Source organism: Phymastichus coffea, unplaced genomic scaffold, assembly GCF_024137745.1.
Source record: "Phymastichus coffea isolate CEN01 unplaced genomic scaffold, Cenicafe_Pcof_1.1 PCOF00010, whole genome shotgun sequence".
Classification (NCBI taxonomy): domain Eukaryota; kingdom Metazoa; phylum Arthropoda; class Insecta; order Hymenoptera; family Eulophidae; genus Phymastichus; species Phymastichus coffea.
Window position 1 is genome coordinate 4,539,167 of NW_026706821.1, and position 15,876 is coordinate 4,555,042.

The 15,876-nt window shown below is 34.2% G+C and overlaps 1 protein-coding gene across 2 annotated transcripts in view; it reads right to left on the bottom strand.

Moving 5' to 3' along the window:
• LOC131671708 (disks large 1 tumor suppressor protein-like) overlaps positions 1 to 15,876 on the bottom strand; it is a 1,979,893-nt gene that overhangs the window by 583,855 nt on the left and 1,380,162 nt on the right. For both annotated transcript variants that reach the window (XM_058948341.1, XM_058948331.1), the window contains exon 13: positions 15,793 to 15,834. In XM_058948341.1, the coding sequence (XP_058804324.1) occupies positions 15,793 to 15,834 (42 nt within the window). The remainder of the gene's footprint in view (positions 1 to 15,792; positions 15,835 to 15,876) is intronic.

Here is a 15,876-nt window from a genome sequence, read left to right on the forward strand (position 1 = left end):
AGGCATGAGAGTGCATACCAACACACTCTCAGCCCGGGTGTAGCGAACGGACGAGAGAGAGACGAAAGAGAAGTCGGCGAGCCGAAATTCTCCGTCACAACCTATATAACACTTTTTTGTCAGAGTTCAATTTGATATCTTTATGTTGAAATAAACTATTGACAAATAAGTGTTTTCATTCTCACACATGGTATCTGGAATCATATCAGTATTTTTTACTGATAAATTTTGAGATCTTATACTGTAATTGGATAAGTTTATTTCATTTCGTAAATCCTTCCGTGTTAGAGATCACGTTTGAGTGGCGGGCTAACGGTTGAAAACATTTATACATTGGATCTATTCTTTGAAATAATAATTTCGGAAAACTTTTAGTTTTTATTTTGTTCTAAATTGGTAACGTTACTGATAATGCCGAGACGGAGAATTAGCGATCTACCAAATTTAGTTGAAGATTCTGATAGTGATGAAGGTCAACATATTGATATAGCATTCATTCCTAATGAATATGAAAGTTCAGATGGAGATTCGGACGGTGATCCAAATGAAGATACATTATCAAATGAATTACCATCAGGTTCTTACGAACATGTTAAAAGTACATACACAAGTACTCAGAAATTGTTGGAACCGAATCATAAGTACAGTTGGAAAAATGATGCTTTGAATGATATTTCTCCGCATGTCGAGAGCAACTTCAATATTTCACCTATTTCATCATTGCAATCCAAAAATGCTTTTGAGTTGTTTGAGGTTTTCTTTTCGAAATCAATGAAAAACCATATCATTGAAACCACTTCTGAAAATCATTTTGATTTATGTATGGATGATCTAGAAAAATTTATTACAATCATAATGATTACTATCTTCAATTCTAGGAAAAGTATTCGTGATTACTGGTCAAAAAAGCGAATACTTCAGTGTCCAGTAATTGCGGAACTTATGTCTAGAAATAATTTCTTTGCCATAAAAAAGAACATACGATTCTATAAACTTCAAGAAACTGATCAAAATGATAAAGTCTGGAAGGTTAGAACTCTGTATGATATGTTTCGTGAGAATTGTATGCAATTTGGTTTCTTTGACTATAATTTATCAATAGATGAGATAATGGTAAAATACTTTGGTAGGTTTGGTATCAAGCAATGTATAAGGAATAAACCCATTAGATTTGGAATAAAAGAATGGGCAGTCTGTTCTTCTGATGGGTATATATATGATCTTGATATTTACACTGGTAAATCAGGAATCGATGAACGAAATCCTTTAGTTGCCGTTGGTTTAGGGTCTAGAGTGGTGATAAAGTTACTTTCGAATTTATTAGAAAAAACACAGAGAGAAGAACTGAAAAAGTATCATATTTATTTTGACAACTTTTTCACAAACCCAGATCTTATGATTCATTTGAAAAAAAATGGTTTATCGGCGACAGGAACTGTTCGGCATAATCGTGTGAAAGTGAAAGTCGAAATGCCAAAAAAAGCTAAAAGAGGATACACTATTTCAATGCATGAAGTGAATTCAAAATTGAATTATATTACAGTTATGGACTCAAAGCCAGTATCGATTCTCTCTTCGAAATATGGAAATGAACCAAAAGTTGAAATGCAGAGATGGCAGGAATCATCGAAAAAATCTATTCTTTTTCCTCATTGTTTCTCTATGTATAATGAACACATGGGTGGCGTCGATCTACATGATCAACACTGTAATGCTTTGATGCCTACAATTCGAAGTAAGAAATGGACATGGTGCCTTGTATTACGGCTCATCCAAGCATCCTTAGCAAACGCTACAGTGATTTACAATAAGTTACATCCAGACGAAAGAAAAGGTTCCAAAGATATTGTTCAAGAAGTTTGTGAATATTATATTGACAAGTTATCTTCCAAACGTCCCCCCAAACGACAGAAACAGAGTGAAACTTCATCCCAAGAACACGTGATGAAACATGGGAGTCTTAGGAAATGTGGAATTTCAACATGTCGGACAAGAACGGAATGGTATTGTGAGAAATGTTCTATGCCTGTTTGCAAAAGTCATAAAGAAGGACATGGCAATGAACAATAATTCAATCCCACCGATTATATTTACAATAATTCATGCCAATATTGATGGATAAATACAATAATTAGCTTCATTTTATACGATTTTTTGAAACACTCTCAGGAGACCGAATGTTTCTTCCTTCATTACAATAACTAATTGGCCTCTGACAGAAAAGTGTTATATAGGTTTTCGTCTAAACTTTACCCCCAGAATCGATTTCCGCATTCAGATTTTGAAAATTATAAATTTTTTTATAATTTGTTTAAATAGTTTGTTATAAACAATTGCAAATGACATAAGAAAAAATATATATATTTTATTTTTCACTTATGCAAAGGATAGCACAGTTTATTTTTTGCTATTCCAGATAGATTTTGCTTGGGACTTGACATGGTCACTTTTTCTCCCCAACATGCAATTGTTTATTCCTACGTTACACTAACAAATTGAATTCTGACAAAAAAGTGTTATATAGGTTTTCGTCTTGATTTCACCTCCAGAATCGATTCCCGCATTTAGATTTTGATAATTATGAATTTTTTTGTAATTTGTTTAAATAATTTGTTATAAACAATTGAAAATAACATAAAAAAAAATACGTATATTTTATTTTTCACTTATGCAAAAGATAGCACAGTTTGTTTGTTGCTATCTCAACCAGTCTTAGCGTGGGCTTTAATGGGTTAAAGTAGAGGGAGGCGGTTGTGGCGGCTCGAAAACCAAAGTAGTGGGGAAAGGTATTAAAAGAGCTGTGAGCCTCGAAGAGCTTCATTCTGCTTCAAGAATCGAGTAGTAGTAGTAGTAGTAGTAATAGTAGTAGTAGTAGTAGTATTAGTAGCAGTAGTAGCAGTAGTAGCAGCATCAGCACAAACAGCAGTGAGAGCAGTAGTAGAAGTAGTAGTAGAAGTAGTATTAGAAGAAGAATACGTAACATTCTAGATCTCTTTACCTACAGCAAGATGAATTTTGAAATGTTGAATAACATTGGAATGAAGCTTTTCCATATACTTCCTGAAAAAAGTCATTATGAATTGCATGAAGATGAGAATTATATAATAACATTCATGAGACAAGATGAATCTCGAATTATTTTTGAACTCGATTGTGAGTTCGAAATTGTTCTACCGGACCGAATGTCAAGAGCGATAATTCATCATTTGGATATTTTTATTTATCTTTCTGATAGAGTACAAAAATATGCACTATTTATTCAATATCATGGATGTGATCGATTTCAATTTAATATTAAGTAAATGTATTTGTATATCTTATTATATCTCAATAAAGATTGTATTATATAAATTTATTTTCTGGAGAGGTAAATGAGTCATTAGTTTTTCTATTAAAGCAGGTTTCGACTTGTCTTAATGGACTCACTAGTATCGAATATAAAAAATGGAAATACCTCACAGGTAAGAGCGACGGTTGGGGCTCTTATCCTTAAAATAAAAAAAAACAATGTAATATTTATAAATGAAAACAATTATTTATTTAAATACAAGCTAGATACATATAAATTTATATTTGTAATTCATTGTTGTTGTGACGGTAAACGTCGTATTAGCGCTAACAGCCCAACCATGTAGCTGCCGGCGGGGGCAGCACCTGCTGGTTGGGGCGAAATGTATTGAGGGAATCCAGTACGAGACGCGACGGAACGCGTGCGAATGAAAACGAACCAGTGGAGGATTAACTACCGATACGTCTAGCCGTAATTTCGAGGATTGGTATCCGATCGCAGAGGAGCGTAAGAGGTTGTTGTTGTTCCCGAGCTGTCCTGAGTGTCGAGACAAGCTGACCTGAGCCCGCAGGAGCTGAGCTATCTCTCGTTGGGTATAAGTGTGTGCAAGTGTACTTAAGTGAGGGGTTTCGTCATCGACGGCAAAACTGTGCACGCGAGTTTTCGAACAGCAAACAAAAAACTATAGACTTTGCCAGAACTCGCTAGTGTGCTGCGTTCTCCCTTCCTGCCGTACGACTGTTAATAAGGTAAGCTGGCCAGCTTAATTTCGCGATCGCGATAGAATTGCTAATAATTAATCTCTCGTATTCGACAAGGAATGCGCATGTAATAGCTCTGCGAACAATGAGCGGCGAGCGATCCAACACCGCATGTTGTTGTCGTGAGCGCGTCTTGTAAACATAAACACGCGGGCCTAATATCCCCTTATAAAAAAGTGATGGAAGCCATATTGAAGCATTTTATTCGTGACCAGATTGGCCCAAAAGAAAAAAGCCGCGAGAATTTATATTGATTTTAGTTGATTGTTTATTTCAGATTTAATTTAATTTGTCTTTAGCAAAAAAATAAAATATAAAAAAAATAATCTTTCATTCATCATTTATAATCATAATGTAGTTCATTGTTTATCAGTTTTATCCTTTATAAAAAAAGTGATGGATGCCACGTTGAAGCATATAGTGATCTGATGGCTGAGATATAATTGCGTGATATACTTATGTGGCGGAAAATAAGCATATAGGTGTGGTTTTGAGTTGAGATTTTTCTAATAAAAATTCAAATCATCATAATTTATCATACGGATAATTTTGAAGATAAGGAAGTAAAAAAGTAGACTGTAATATTGTTTATACACTCATAATATGAAACTAACAACGAAGAAATCGTTTCATACAAATAATATAGGTTGAAATTGCTCTAAATATTTTCTATTAATAATCCAAAATTTGGTTTTTGAATGTGTAAAATAAAAGTTGTAATGTTGCAATCTTCTTTATTGAAAAAGTAGAATAAAAGTTTAATAATAAATTAACCCGTTGAGAAAAAAATAGTATAAGATTATATTTATTGCAGTTTTTGATATAATAAATCATAAATTTGAAAATGTGTTTCATCACTAATACACATTTTCCGCTGTGATACGGGTTTTTAAAAAAAATTGAAAAATCTACCTTTGAAAAAAGTAATTTGTTAAATATGTTAATATTGATGTAACAATAAGAAATAAAAAAGAAGGTAAAAACGCGTAAAGCTTATCTAAACCTATATATTTTTATTTTCCTGTATGAAAAAGTGATGCTGAGTGAAGTAATTTTATTTATGACCTGATTCACAGAATTTCGTCACGTGTGTCACAATTACGAGTAAATCGGTCATAATAATAAATTGAAGTACTTTACATCTATCAATACAAATAAGTATAATAATTTGTAGGCATTAAACTGTAAATTACTTCCACATTCTCTCAATGGCCTAACCTTAAAAAAATACGATAAAGTAATCTTAATGCACTTCAATTGCATTTATTTATTGGACATATAAATTAATTGAATATATCTTTATTGTAAAGTTTAGCTTCGGATAAATATGATCAATATTGAGAAAAATGGTAAGTTGATATTTTATATGAAATTCTGCGAATTTATTTCGGTGCAGTCGGCACCGTTGATTTATTTTAAATAAATTTTGAAATTTAATTTATAAATGTAAACAAACTCTCGAAATGGTTTCAGATGAACAATAGAAAAAACAGTTAAATTAAAATAATATATCTGTTGATATGGAGAAATCCTATGGAAAGCTTAATACCATGAACCAATACGTTAAAAAAGAAACAAAATTAAATTGTTAGGCGCAGCTGATGGTTCTATCCTATTCTTATCCTTGCCTTATATTTATTTTTATACTTTTTACATATTTTATTCCTATCTTATCTTTAAAAAAAGATGAGTCGCTGACATCCAGCGTTGTGATTTGTTGATGCAAAAATAGAACGCGAAATTTTGAATTTTCTTATACATACTTTGAAATATTATTATTATATATCAAAGAGTGTAAGATTTCTATTTTAGCGATAAATTCAATTTATGAATAATTAACATGGATAATAAACTGCAAGAATGGAAATATGTTAGTAAATTGGTTTAAGAACATAATACGTTATGTTTTGAAATTATTTGTACAAATTGTTAATTTTATAACCATCTCCGACACTACAATCAATATCGTTCTGTTAAAATTTGGTAGAAAGAAAAAGAGAATGAATAAAAATAAAATAGAGAATACATATTTATCTTTTTTATATTTTAAATTAAAACGTATGCGAACAAAGGAAATTAATTATCAAAATGTTAAACCCGTTAAATTAGAAGAATATTAACGAGTGTTTTCATAGTGGCAGCAAAAAGTACACGATGTTAAATGTATTACTCATTCTAATATAAGATTGGAGCCATAATCACTACTATTGAATATGTAAGTTTAGTGTTGTATAATAGTATAATAGTATAATAGCATTACTGATCTTAGGTCGAATTAATCTTTTGAATAATTTTTCCGATATATCCTGAAATGAGTAAAAGTTCATCTATTTTTGAGAAAAAATAGGTGCATGTTCTATTTTTATTCATCAATAAATATTGACGTATGTAGTCTATTTTAAACAGCATGACTTATTCGTGTCCATTGAAATCTTGAAGTTGACATGTAAAAGGTTCAAATAATGTAATAAAAAATAGTAAAACATTAAAAAAAAAGCACGCGAAGCGCGCTAAATAACACCAGTATTGTATAGTTTAGAGGAAATAAACAATCCCATATGTGATATTAACAGTATTTTCGACGTATTTATTTCACGTTAGTAGATAGTTGGTTGACGGACACCCGTTCCCTCCTGTTCTCCGGTCTTCGTGATTGAACATTCAGGTAATCACGCGCACTTTTCTATGCGATCGCGCGCTTAAAATAAAAAGACGGTATTAACCCCGTTACATTGTATAGTCTCCTTATTTATTTAGCCAAGCCATTTTACAGAGACTTCATTATCCCGTCTTCTGAGATTTTTTCCTACAAGGTAAATATCAAGATACATAGCTTTCTGTAGTTCTTGCTCATAAAAACCACCAACAATGGGATTTTCTTGATAATATAGTAGGTGATATGTTAGAGGTTTAATTCTCGAAATACGATGAATAGTAAAAATTTCTGTAGACCAATTAGGCGTATATCCTTTTTCAAAAACGTGTTTAAAATTGCTTACTCGCACTTTATCTCCTACCTGAAATTTCGGTTTTTTGAAAAGACGATGATCGTAAGAGAATCGTGTCAAGACCTGCATTTCATTTTCTTTAATCACGTCTTTAGGCTTCAGATTTATTGTGCGATGTTTCTGATTATTATAAGATTATATTAAACTGGGGAGAACGTCAATCCACTTATAATTTCCTATTAAACTAAATTTTTTTCACATAATATTTTTTAGTGTTCGATAGAAACGTTCACAAATTGATGCTTTAAGATTGCTATAAGTAGAATAAAGGTTTATTTTATATTTTTTCATTAAACTTTGAAAATTTGTATTGTAGAACTCTTTGCCTCTATCCACTTGGAGATTTTTAGGAATGCGTCTCTTTTTTAATACAGACTCTATTGCGTTAGTGACATCTGTAGCAGTTTTCTGTTTTACTTGAACTCCCCAAGTATATTTAGACAACGTATCTATAATAGTTAATAGATAGGTGAAACAACTGCCTCATGCTCGCTGAATGCATAATACTGTATACCATCAATCGGTTCCAATAAATCTTTTAAAAACTTATACTTTGGTTGATTGAGGGACTTTGAATAAACATAAACGTTTTCGAATCTAAGTCCATTAGAATGTGTGATTAGTGTTAGCAAACAGTTAGTTTTCCAACAGTTACTAGGACCACAGAAAACTGCCCGTATACTGTCAGGCAGTAGTTCACCATGTCTTTTTTTCTCGTTTTTCCGTCTCAACCACATTATCAAAATTTATGACTTTCAACTTAAGTGGTTTCTCTTTAAAGTCCATATTATTTTCTAGTCACCGATCGAACGACGAATGAGACTACTAACTATAGAAAGACTATTTTTATATTTTTTAATTTCATTAAGACTTTGTCTTCTGATGAGGTATGATCATTTGTCACAAAAGAAAGACTGGTGGTGCTGGCTTAGTGAATAAGACCATTAATAACTTACCATTCGAAGCTCATTTGCCTGGTTATCATTATTGCGGACCGGGAACTAAATTGAAAAAACAACTTGCTCGTGGTGATCCTGGAAAAAATCCGCTAGACGCTGCTTGTAAAGATCACGATATTGCTTATTCTCAGAATCGAGAGAACATTGAAGCGAGAAACGAAGCCGACAAAATTCTAGCTAAACAGGCCTGGCATAGAGTGCAAGCGAAAGATAGTAGTTTTGGTGAGAAAGTTGCTGCGTTTGCTGTAGCCAACATAATGAAAGTTAAAAGTAAACTTGGTATAGATGTTAAAATTTTAAAACGAGGAAACACACATGTAAAAAGTAAAAATCTATCAATTGCATTGAAAAAAATTATTAACGCTGCCTCGAGAAGTATTGTAACTAGTAATAAATCTCTCTTTGTCATTCATTCGGCTATAAAAGGCACTAAAGAAGCTGTGAAGAGGGCTGGAGGAAGAAGAAAAATAAATATGCCTCGTATTCTATCAATTCCTAGTAATGTGGGTGGAGCTCTTCCCTTTTTAATTCTATTATTTGTCGCTTTGAGCGCCACTGGAGCTTTAGCTGGAGGAGCTGCTTCAATAGCAAAAGCCGTTAACAGTGCTAAGGCCGCTCATAATGAATTGAAAGAAGCTCATAGACACAATAAAACTATGGAAGCTATTACTATTGGTAAAGGACTTTATTTGAAACCATATCGTAAAGGTTATGGTCTTCATCTGAAACCATATTCAAGTGGAAAAGGTTTAAAAAAAAAAAGCTCAAAGTAACTTTACCTAATCGAGCACTGACAGATCATGATATAAGAAAATATGCTAAAATACTAAAAATTGCAAATTTTTGAGGTGTTTTTATGCGTGATGCTCTACCGACCGATGGACCTCAATATCAAGAGACAGCTATTGTAAATTTAGATAATAAATGCGGACCAGGTACTCATTGGGTAGCATATAAAATGAAAGGTGATGAGGTTATGTATTTTGATAGTTTTGGTAATCTACAGCCTCCTATAGATCTATTGCTTTATCTCAAAGTTAATAGAATCATGTATAATTATATTAGATATCAAGATTTTAATACATGTAATTGCGGCCATCTTTATCTCAAATTTCTTTTAAACAAACTATAGAAAAGACAGCTTGTATAAAAAATACTCATTGGACAAATGACTATCATTTGATATGAATCTGTCATGGAGAATACACTGACATTGAGTCTCTCGGGAACATCATCCGTACTCGAATCATATTATTTTCCACCGATCGAATTGATACCAAACAAAAAATACGTTCTTGGTTTAGTTGAGCTAGTAACATTTAATTCAATACCAAACACTGACGTTGGTTATAATAAATTTTTCATTGAAGGTCAAGAAGCTATCACTTTATCGACTGGTAGCTACGAAATAGAAGATATTGAAAGCTTTCTCAAAGAAGAATTAGCACCTAAAGGTATATCGTTTAGCCTGAAACCAATTAATAATACTTTACGTAGTGTCATTCAGCGCAGTCAAATAAATTCAAATACATTTTGAACCAGAAGATTCTATTGGATCAATTTTAGGCTTCACTAAACGCACGCTCGTTGAAAACGAAACACATAGTACTGACTTACCCGTCACTATACTCAAAGTCAACGCTTTACGTGTAGAGTGTAATATTACTACAGTTTCTTACATAAACGATCACAAAGTACATACTATATATGAATTTTTTCCAGCAGACCCACCTGGATATAAGATTATAGAAGTTCCCTCTCACGTCATTTACCTTCCAGTCGCTGTGAGGAGGATTGATCATTTTCAAATTTATATAGTTGATCAAGACGGAAACCTAATTAACTTTCGAGGAGAAGTCATCACCGTGCGAGTACATATAAAGACCATATATTAGTAATGGGTATCATTTACAATATAAAGAGCGGCCGAGGCTATATTAAAAGACAAAAATGTCAAACAGCAGCCAGTCAACAGCGAGCTATCAGACCGTTCACACCTCAGAACATTCAATTGCTGAAAAGCTTGAGACTACCAAAAACTATCATTTTATAAATTTTAACCGAAAATTTAGGAATGAAACGCGTGTGTGCGAAATTCATCCCAAAATTGCTCACAGCAGAGCAGAAGAACATTCGCTTAGAAAATGCTCTGGACAATCTTGAAATGGTCAATAATGATGATAATGTAACCTGTAAAGTTATTACAGGTGATGAATCATGGGTTTATGGTTATGATCCTGATACAAAACAACAATCTTCACAGTGGAAGCATTCTGAATCGCCAAGACCAACAAAAGCACGTCAAAGTCGGAGCAATGTTTATTGTTTTTTTCGATTGTGAAGGTGTTGTACATCTCGAATATGCACCAACAGGTCAAACAATCAATAAAGAATACTACGTTCAAATTTTGAAACGTTTGCGTGATGCAGTAAGAAAAAAACGGCCGCACTTTTGGAAAAGTGGCGACTGGCTTTTCCATCACGATAATGCACCTGCGCATTCATCCAATCTTGTGCAGCAGTTTTTGAACAAACACAATATCGCATTACTTCGACAACCTCCATACAGTCCCGACATAGCTCCTTGTGACTTTTGTCTGTTTCCAAAACTAAAAAAACCACTCAAAGGACACCTATTCGATGACAAAACAACGGTTGAAAACAATGCGACGAGTGTACTTAATGCTATGCCTAAAAGTGATGTCCAGGACTGTTTTGAAAAGTGGAAACATCGATGGAACCGTGTTATTCATTCAAGTGGGGATTACTTTGAAAGATGCCACCCACCAGATGATAAAGAATAACGCTAGCACGAAAATATAAAGGTAGGCCCGATACTTTCCGGACAGCCTCGTAGATTTCAATTTACCAAAAAGTTGAGAAGTATAGCTGAACGGAAAGTCCTTAAAAGATAAACAATAACAAATGCAAAGAAATTTCGTTTAGTCAAGTACATTCTTGATTAAAAATCGTCTTAAGTTTTATAAATTGAAAAGCACATAGTGATATTGAACAATTGGCTGAAGTTTCAGAAACTGAAATTAAAAAAAGATACTGAAGAATTTTCAAAATACAGTGACTCCCAAGTAGTATGAATTATACAGATTATATATAATTTTTCTTTAGATATATTTTGTTTTATGGATTTTATGAATTTTATAGATTGTTGTGGAAAATTCTGATTTTTGTTTGAAAAGAAAATAATTATTACTGCTTTTCACTGCACTTTGTACATTGTTTTTTCAAAATTGAATTGTGACGAGTATTGAAAGTTAGATTTCAATAAACGATTCCTTTTTTTTCTAAAATTTTCGTAGTCAACAATATCAAAAAAGTATTACTAAAAGATATGCCTTGTAGGCGTTTTTCCATCGTTGAAAAAATGTTAGACAATTTTTGATGCCAGATTTGGATTTATAGCAGCAAATTGTATAAAATACTGTTTTTTGAAATTAATTTTGAAACGGTTAAGACTGGTAAATGTAGAAAAAAATTGTAAAAATTTTGTTGCATCAAGTTTCGAAGGTCATTTGCAGGTTATATAATAAATTTTTGTCTCTATAGTATTTCTCTCGGATTTTAGATCAGTCTAGGTTTTATTTGCTTGACAGCTCATATTTTTGGCTCTACTCTTAGCCGAGATATTTGATTTTTTCATACTAAAAAAAAAAAATTGTCCACAGTGCGTCGGTGTTAGTCAAGAAGATTGATGGTATCAACCGTCTGGTATAAAGATGCTGCTCAGAAGATTGTATGGCATACATTACATTTCGAAGATAGGATAGAAAAATTGAAAAGTGAATATCTGCAAGTAATTCTAACGAAAAAGAACAACAAATAGAGGGCTTTCGTTGTCCCGGGATTGTGGCCTGTGGAAATTAAAACGGACAGATCATCTACAGGTTAATTTACGCGCTTGATGGATGCATTGTTTTATTCAAATAGGAACTGCATGTATTCAAATATCTGGATGATATGATCATAGTCACAGAGGCGTTCGAGAAACACCGTATTTACAGAACGCCGGACAGGCAACAGCAACAACGTGACAACGAGCAATTCCTCAGCACTACAGACCAGTGCAATATTTATGTATTAGGCATTACTCAAGATTTATAAGTCGAGTCGCCCCGGCTCTCGTAGCGATTCTGCTATTGTTTTGCAAGTTGTCTCCGGCATCCGTGAAATCCAGCAGGAAGAACAGGAGCAGAAGCGACAGTAAAAGTAGCAACAGTAGCGGTAGGAGTAGTTATAACGGCAGCGTGAGCTCTCTCTCTCTCTTTCTTTATCTCTTCCCTGTCACCACACGGGAGCGATTTTATCAGTTGTCACCGACTCGAGGTGCCATTTTATCCAACCGTGAGCATTAGTACCACGATTGAGCACTCTATTATCCTAAAGGAGAGGTTTATGATTGCGCAGGTGAGCAGTCGAGACAGCCCGTAATAGCTGACCTACTGTTTGAGGACACTCCTTGCTCGATCATTTAAAGCATGTTATAACCGGGCTACAATTTTTTTCTTTTTTTTATATTTTATTTTTTATAAGAGCCGGTAATAAATCAATTATTTGTATCATCGAAATATCGGCGTGATTTCGTGCGTTTACTTTCTCTATCGGATTTCTATACTTTTGCACATGAACGTAGCAACCTGCACATCAGGTACATTACTCAGTATCTGAAGCATTCATGTCTAGATTCCCCGCGTAAATAAATTAGTAAATGGAATCACGGACCAAATTGAAAACGACTCTACCTTTACAGATGAAATACATGAAAGTATTAAAGTCTCAATGAAACTCCCAGATCTTTTATATAATATTCTGTATAGGAAATAAAATATATCAATAGCAATGAATTATATGGCCTGTCGAGATTTTTAACCAAACACTAGAGTATATATTTCTAAAAGTTTTTGATACGCTAAATCCAAATCCTAGATATAAAATCTTTCAATTAGCTCTAGTTTCCGAAATATCCTAACTTAAAAGTGCAAAAATAGTGTTTTTTGTCTATTTTTCAAGTTATGTAACACCGAATTTTCTTTTTTGTTTAAAAAAACTTTATGAATAGTCTCTTAAAGTGGCAGTCTTGTCCTTTCAAATGCTGTTGAATTTACTCAATTATTTGTTTTTGCTGAGTTACTGCATTTTGAAATGTTGGAAAAACGGGTGTGTATCAAGAGAAAATAGAGAGAGTGATAACAAGGCAGATGTCTATGATAACTAAAAATGTACCTAAACCTATTTTATTTCTAAAGTTATAAAACTTGTAATGTACAAACCTAAAACCCTAAACCTACAAACTCCAATCCCACAAATCCTAAACCCAACCCATGAACCTCAAATACACAAACCCGAAACTGAAATTTATCAAAGTTTGAAGTTTATTTTAGGCTTTGTGGGTTTGGTGCTTGTAAGTTTAGGATTTTTATGTTTTAGATTTTTACAGGTTTGGAGATTTGGGATTTTCTGTTGATATATTACAATTTTTATAGCTCTCACTAATGTTCAGATAAATGCTTTGATGCATAATTTCAAAATATCTTAGCAAAAACTAATATTTGAGCAAACTCAACGGTATTCCAAAGGGCAAGACTTTTTTTTTAAGATAAAATTTATAGTTATTTACGCAAAACATAAAGTTCGGCGCTACGTAACTTTAAAAATATGCAAAACACGCTATTGTTGTACTTTTAGCTTAGAATATCTCAGAAACCAGAACCAATGGAAGGATCGGGATGTCGGATTTTGATTCAGTGCATCGAAAATCTATGGACATATATACTCTGGTTTTTGAGTCAGACGGTTGACTCAATTTTGTAGGCTTGTGTTATTTATTTACTGCTCTGCTATTTGACGTGTGATGGATGAGACAATCGTTGAGATTACTCGTCTTCCGCGTGCCCTTCCCTTCGCCTCTCCACAGTCTTAGTGATTCGGACCAAGTATCGACGTTCAATGTAGCTTTCTTTTAGGTTTAGTTCTTGATCGGCGTCAGTGGTTGGAGCCGTGTGAGGAAAGGAGAGAGATAGAGAAAGAGAGAGAAATAGTATCGCCGACGTGACTCGCACGTGTGTGCGTAGCTGGTGGTGCTCGGTCGATTTTGGGTGCTGAGGGAAGGGGAAGGGAATACTGCGAGGAATAGGAGAGCGCGAGCAGTACTGGCCAGGCCAGTGTCGTGAGCGATAGCCGAAGAAGTAAAAATCGAGATAGAGTGATCTATAGCATTCATCAGTCCTCCTTTGGCGACGGAAAGCAGCGATAAGACTGCGACAGGCAACTAGCCCTTTCTGGACTCTCCTGGGAGCTCGAGAAGACGTGCAGCCACAGCGAGAGGGACGTCGAGGAGTAGCAGAGCGATACCGGCTGAAGCTGATCGCCGGGTTCCCGACAACGCCCCTTCCCTGAGGTCAGGTACTCTTTTGTATTATTGGTGCGCCCCTCGGTTTCCCTTCTCTCTCTCGGATAAATCGTCAGAACGCGGACAGGTAGGTGCGTGCGTTTAACTCGCACCACATTTGCCGGACGACTAGACGAGTGGGTGAGGCGAAGCTTTGTCTCCACTGTGTTCACTCGCACGGAGACAGGCTCGCACGGACTTCTTTCTAATGCGAAGTCGCATTTATCATTGTAACGATTAATGAATAAAGACATTCATTGTTCATCACATTTATTGTTAACAATAAATGATTTGAATCATTCCCGCGTCTTCTCCTGTCCTTCAATTGCAGCATCCGGACCGCCGAACGACGAAAACCCATCGACGTCTTCCGCGGCGAAGCATGCGCCTTTCGTATTTTCCCTTTTTATAAATATCTAGTAGCGCGACGTTATTTTGGGCTACTGACTATCACGAACCGAGTTACGAAACGAATCGTGTTACAGATGTTTCATTTTAATAAGATCAGTAATGGTCAGTGATAGTCACACGAAATAAACCTCTGAGTGCGTGTTGCTATACTGTGTATATGAGAGCGAATGCGTAAGATATTACTTATCTGTACAACGTTTGAGAGAAAGTAAGCGAAATGGGAAGAGAGAAAGACAATATAAAGCGAATGATCTTGGTGTCGAAATTTTAGGTTGATCCATTTGTATCGACAATATTCACTGAGTGAAGGATTATCGTATTAATAAGATAAGTAAAGGTGCACTGCAGGATTTTGGATGCACTACGGATACAACACCAAGAGCTATCGTCGCCGATTTATGGAGTTACGGCTGACCAAAATTGTGGCTGACAATATTTATGGCCAGCTACAACTGTTGACCATTTTTACGATAGTAAAAGGTCACTCTTTTGGATATACTGTTGCTTTCTTTTCCTGCTTTCATACAAAGAGATATTCAATTACAACTGCTTGTCGCAATTTTGCATCATTGCGTAAGTTACTCATTTACTCATTGTCGAGTGCATTAGATTCACATACGTGTTTCTGTTTTTGATCAATATTAGGTTATTAGAAAGTGAAATTCTCTTTGCCATTGTTGTTGTATGAATCACCTATTCTAGAATATATCACATTTAGTACTAAATTGTGTCTTAATTCAACCTTTAACCATAACGTGGTACAGAACATAATGTAATTTCGCGATTTCAGTCGTCAAAAGCTACCAGCTGTAAAGACACCTAGCATTCAAGTGCCGGATAGTTTAGCATTATAAATTATTTAGCTGTTGGGAAGCATATAATTAAAATCAACCCTCGTTACAGATAATATGCATAGTATATTCATATAAATTGTGCTATGAAATAATTTTTATTAACTCACCTTCATGCCTAGTATCACTTTGGGTGTAACATTGCATATAAGCTGCAAAAATATATATTGATTAGCATGTGTTTTTACGACGCT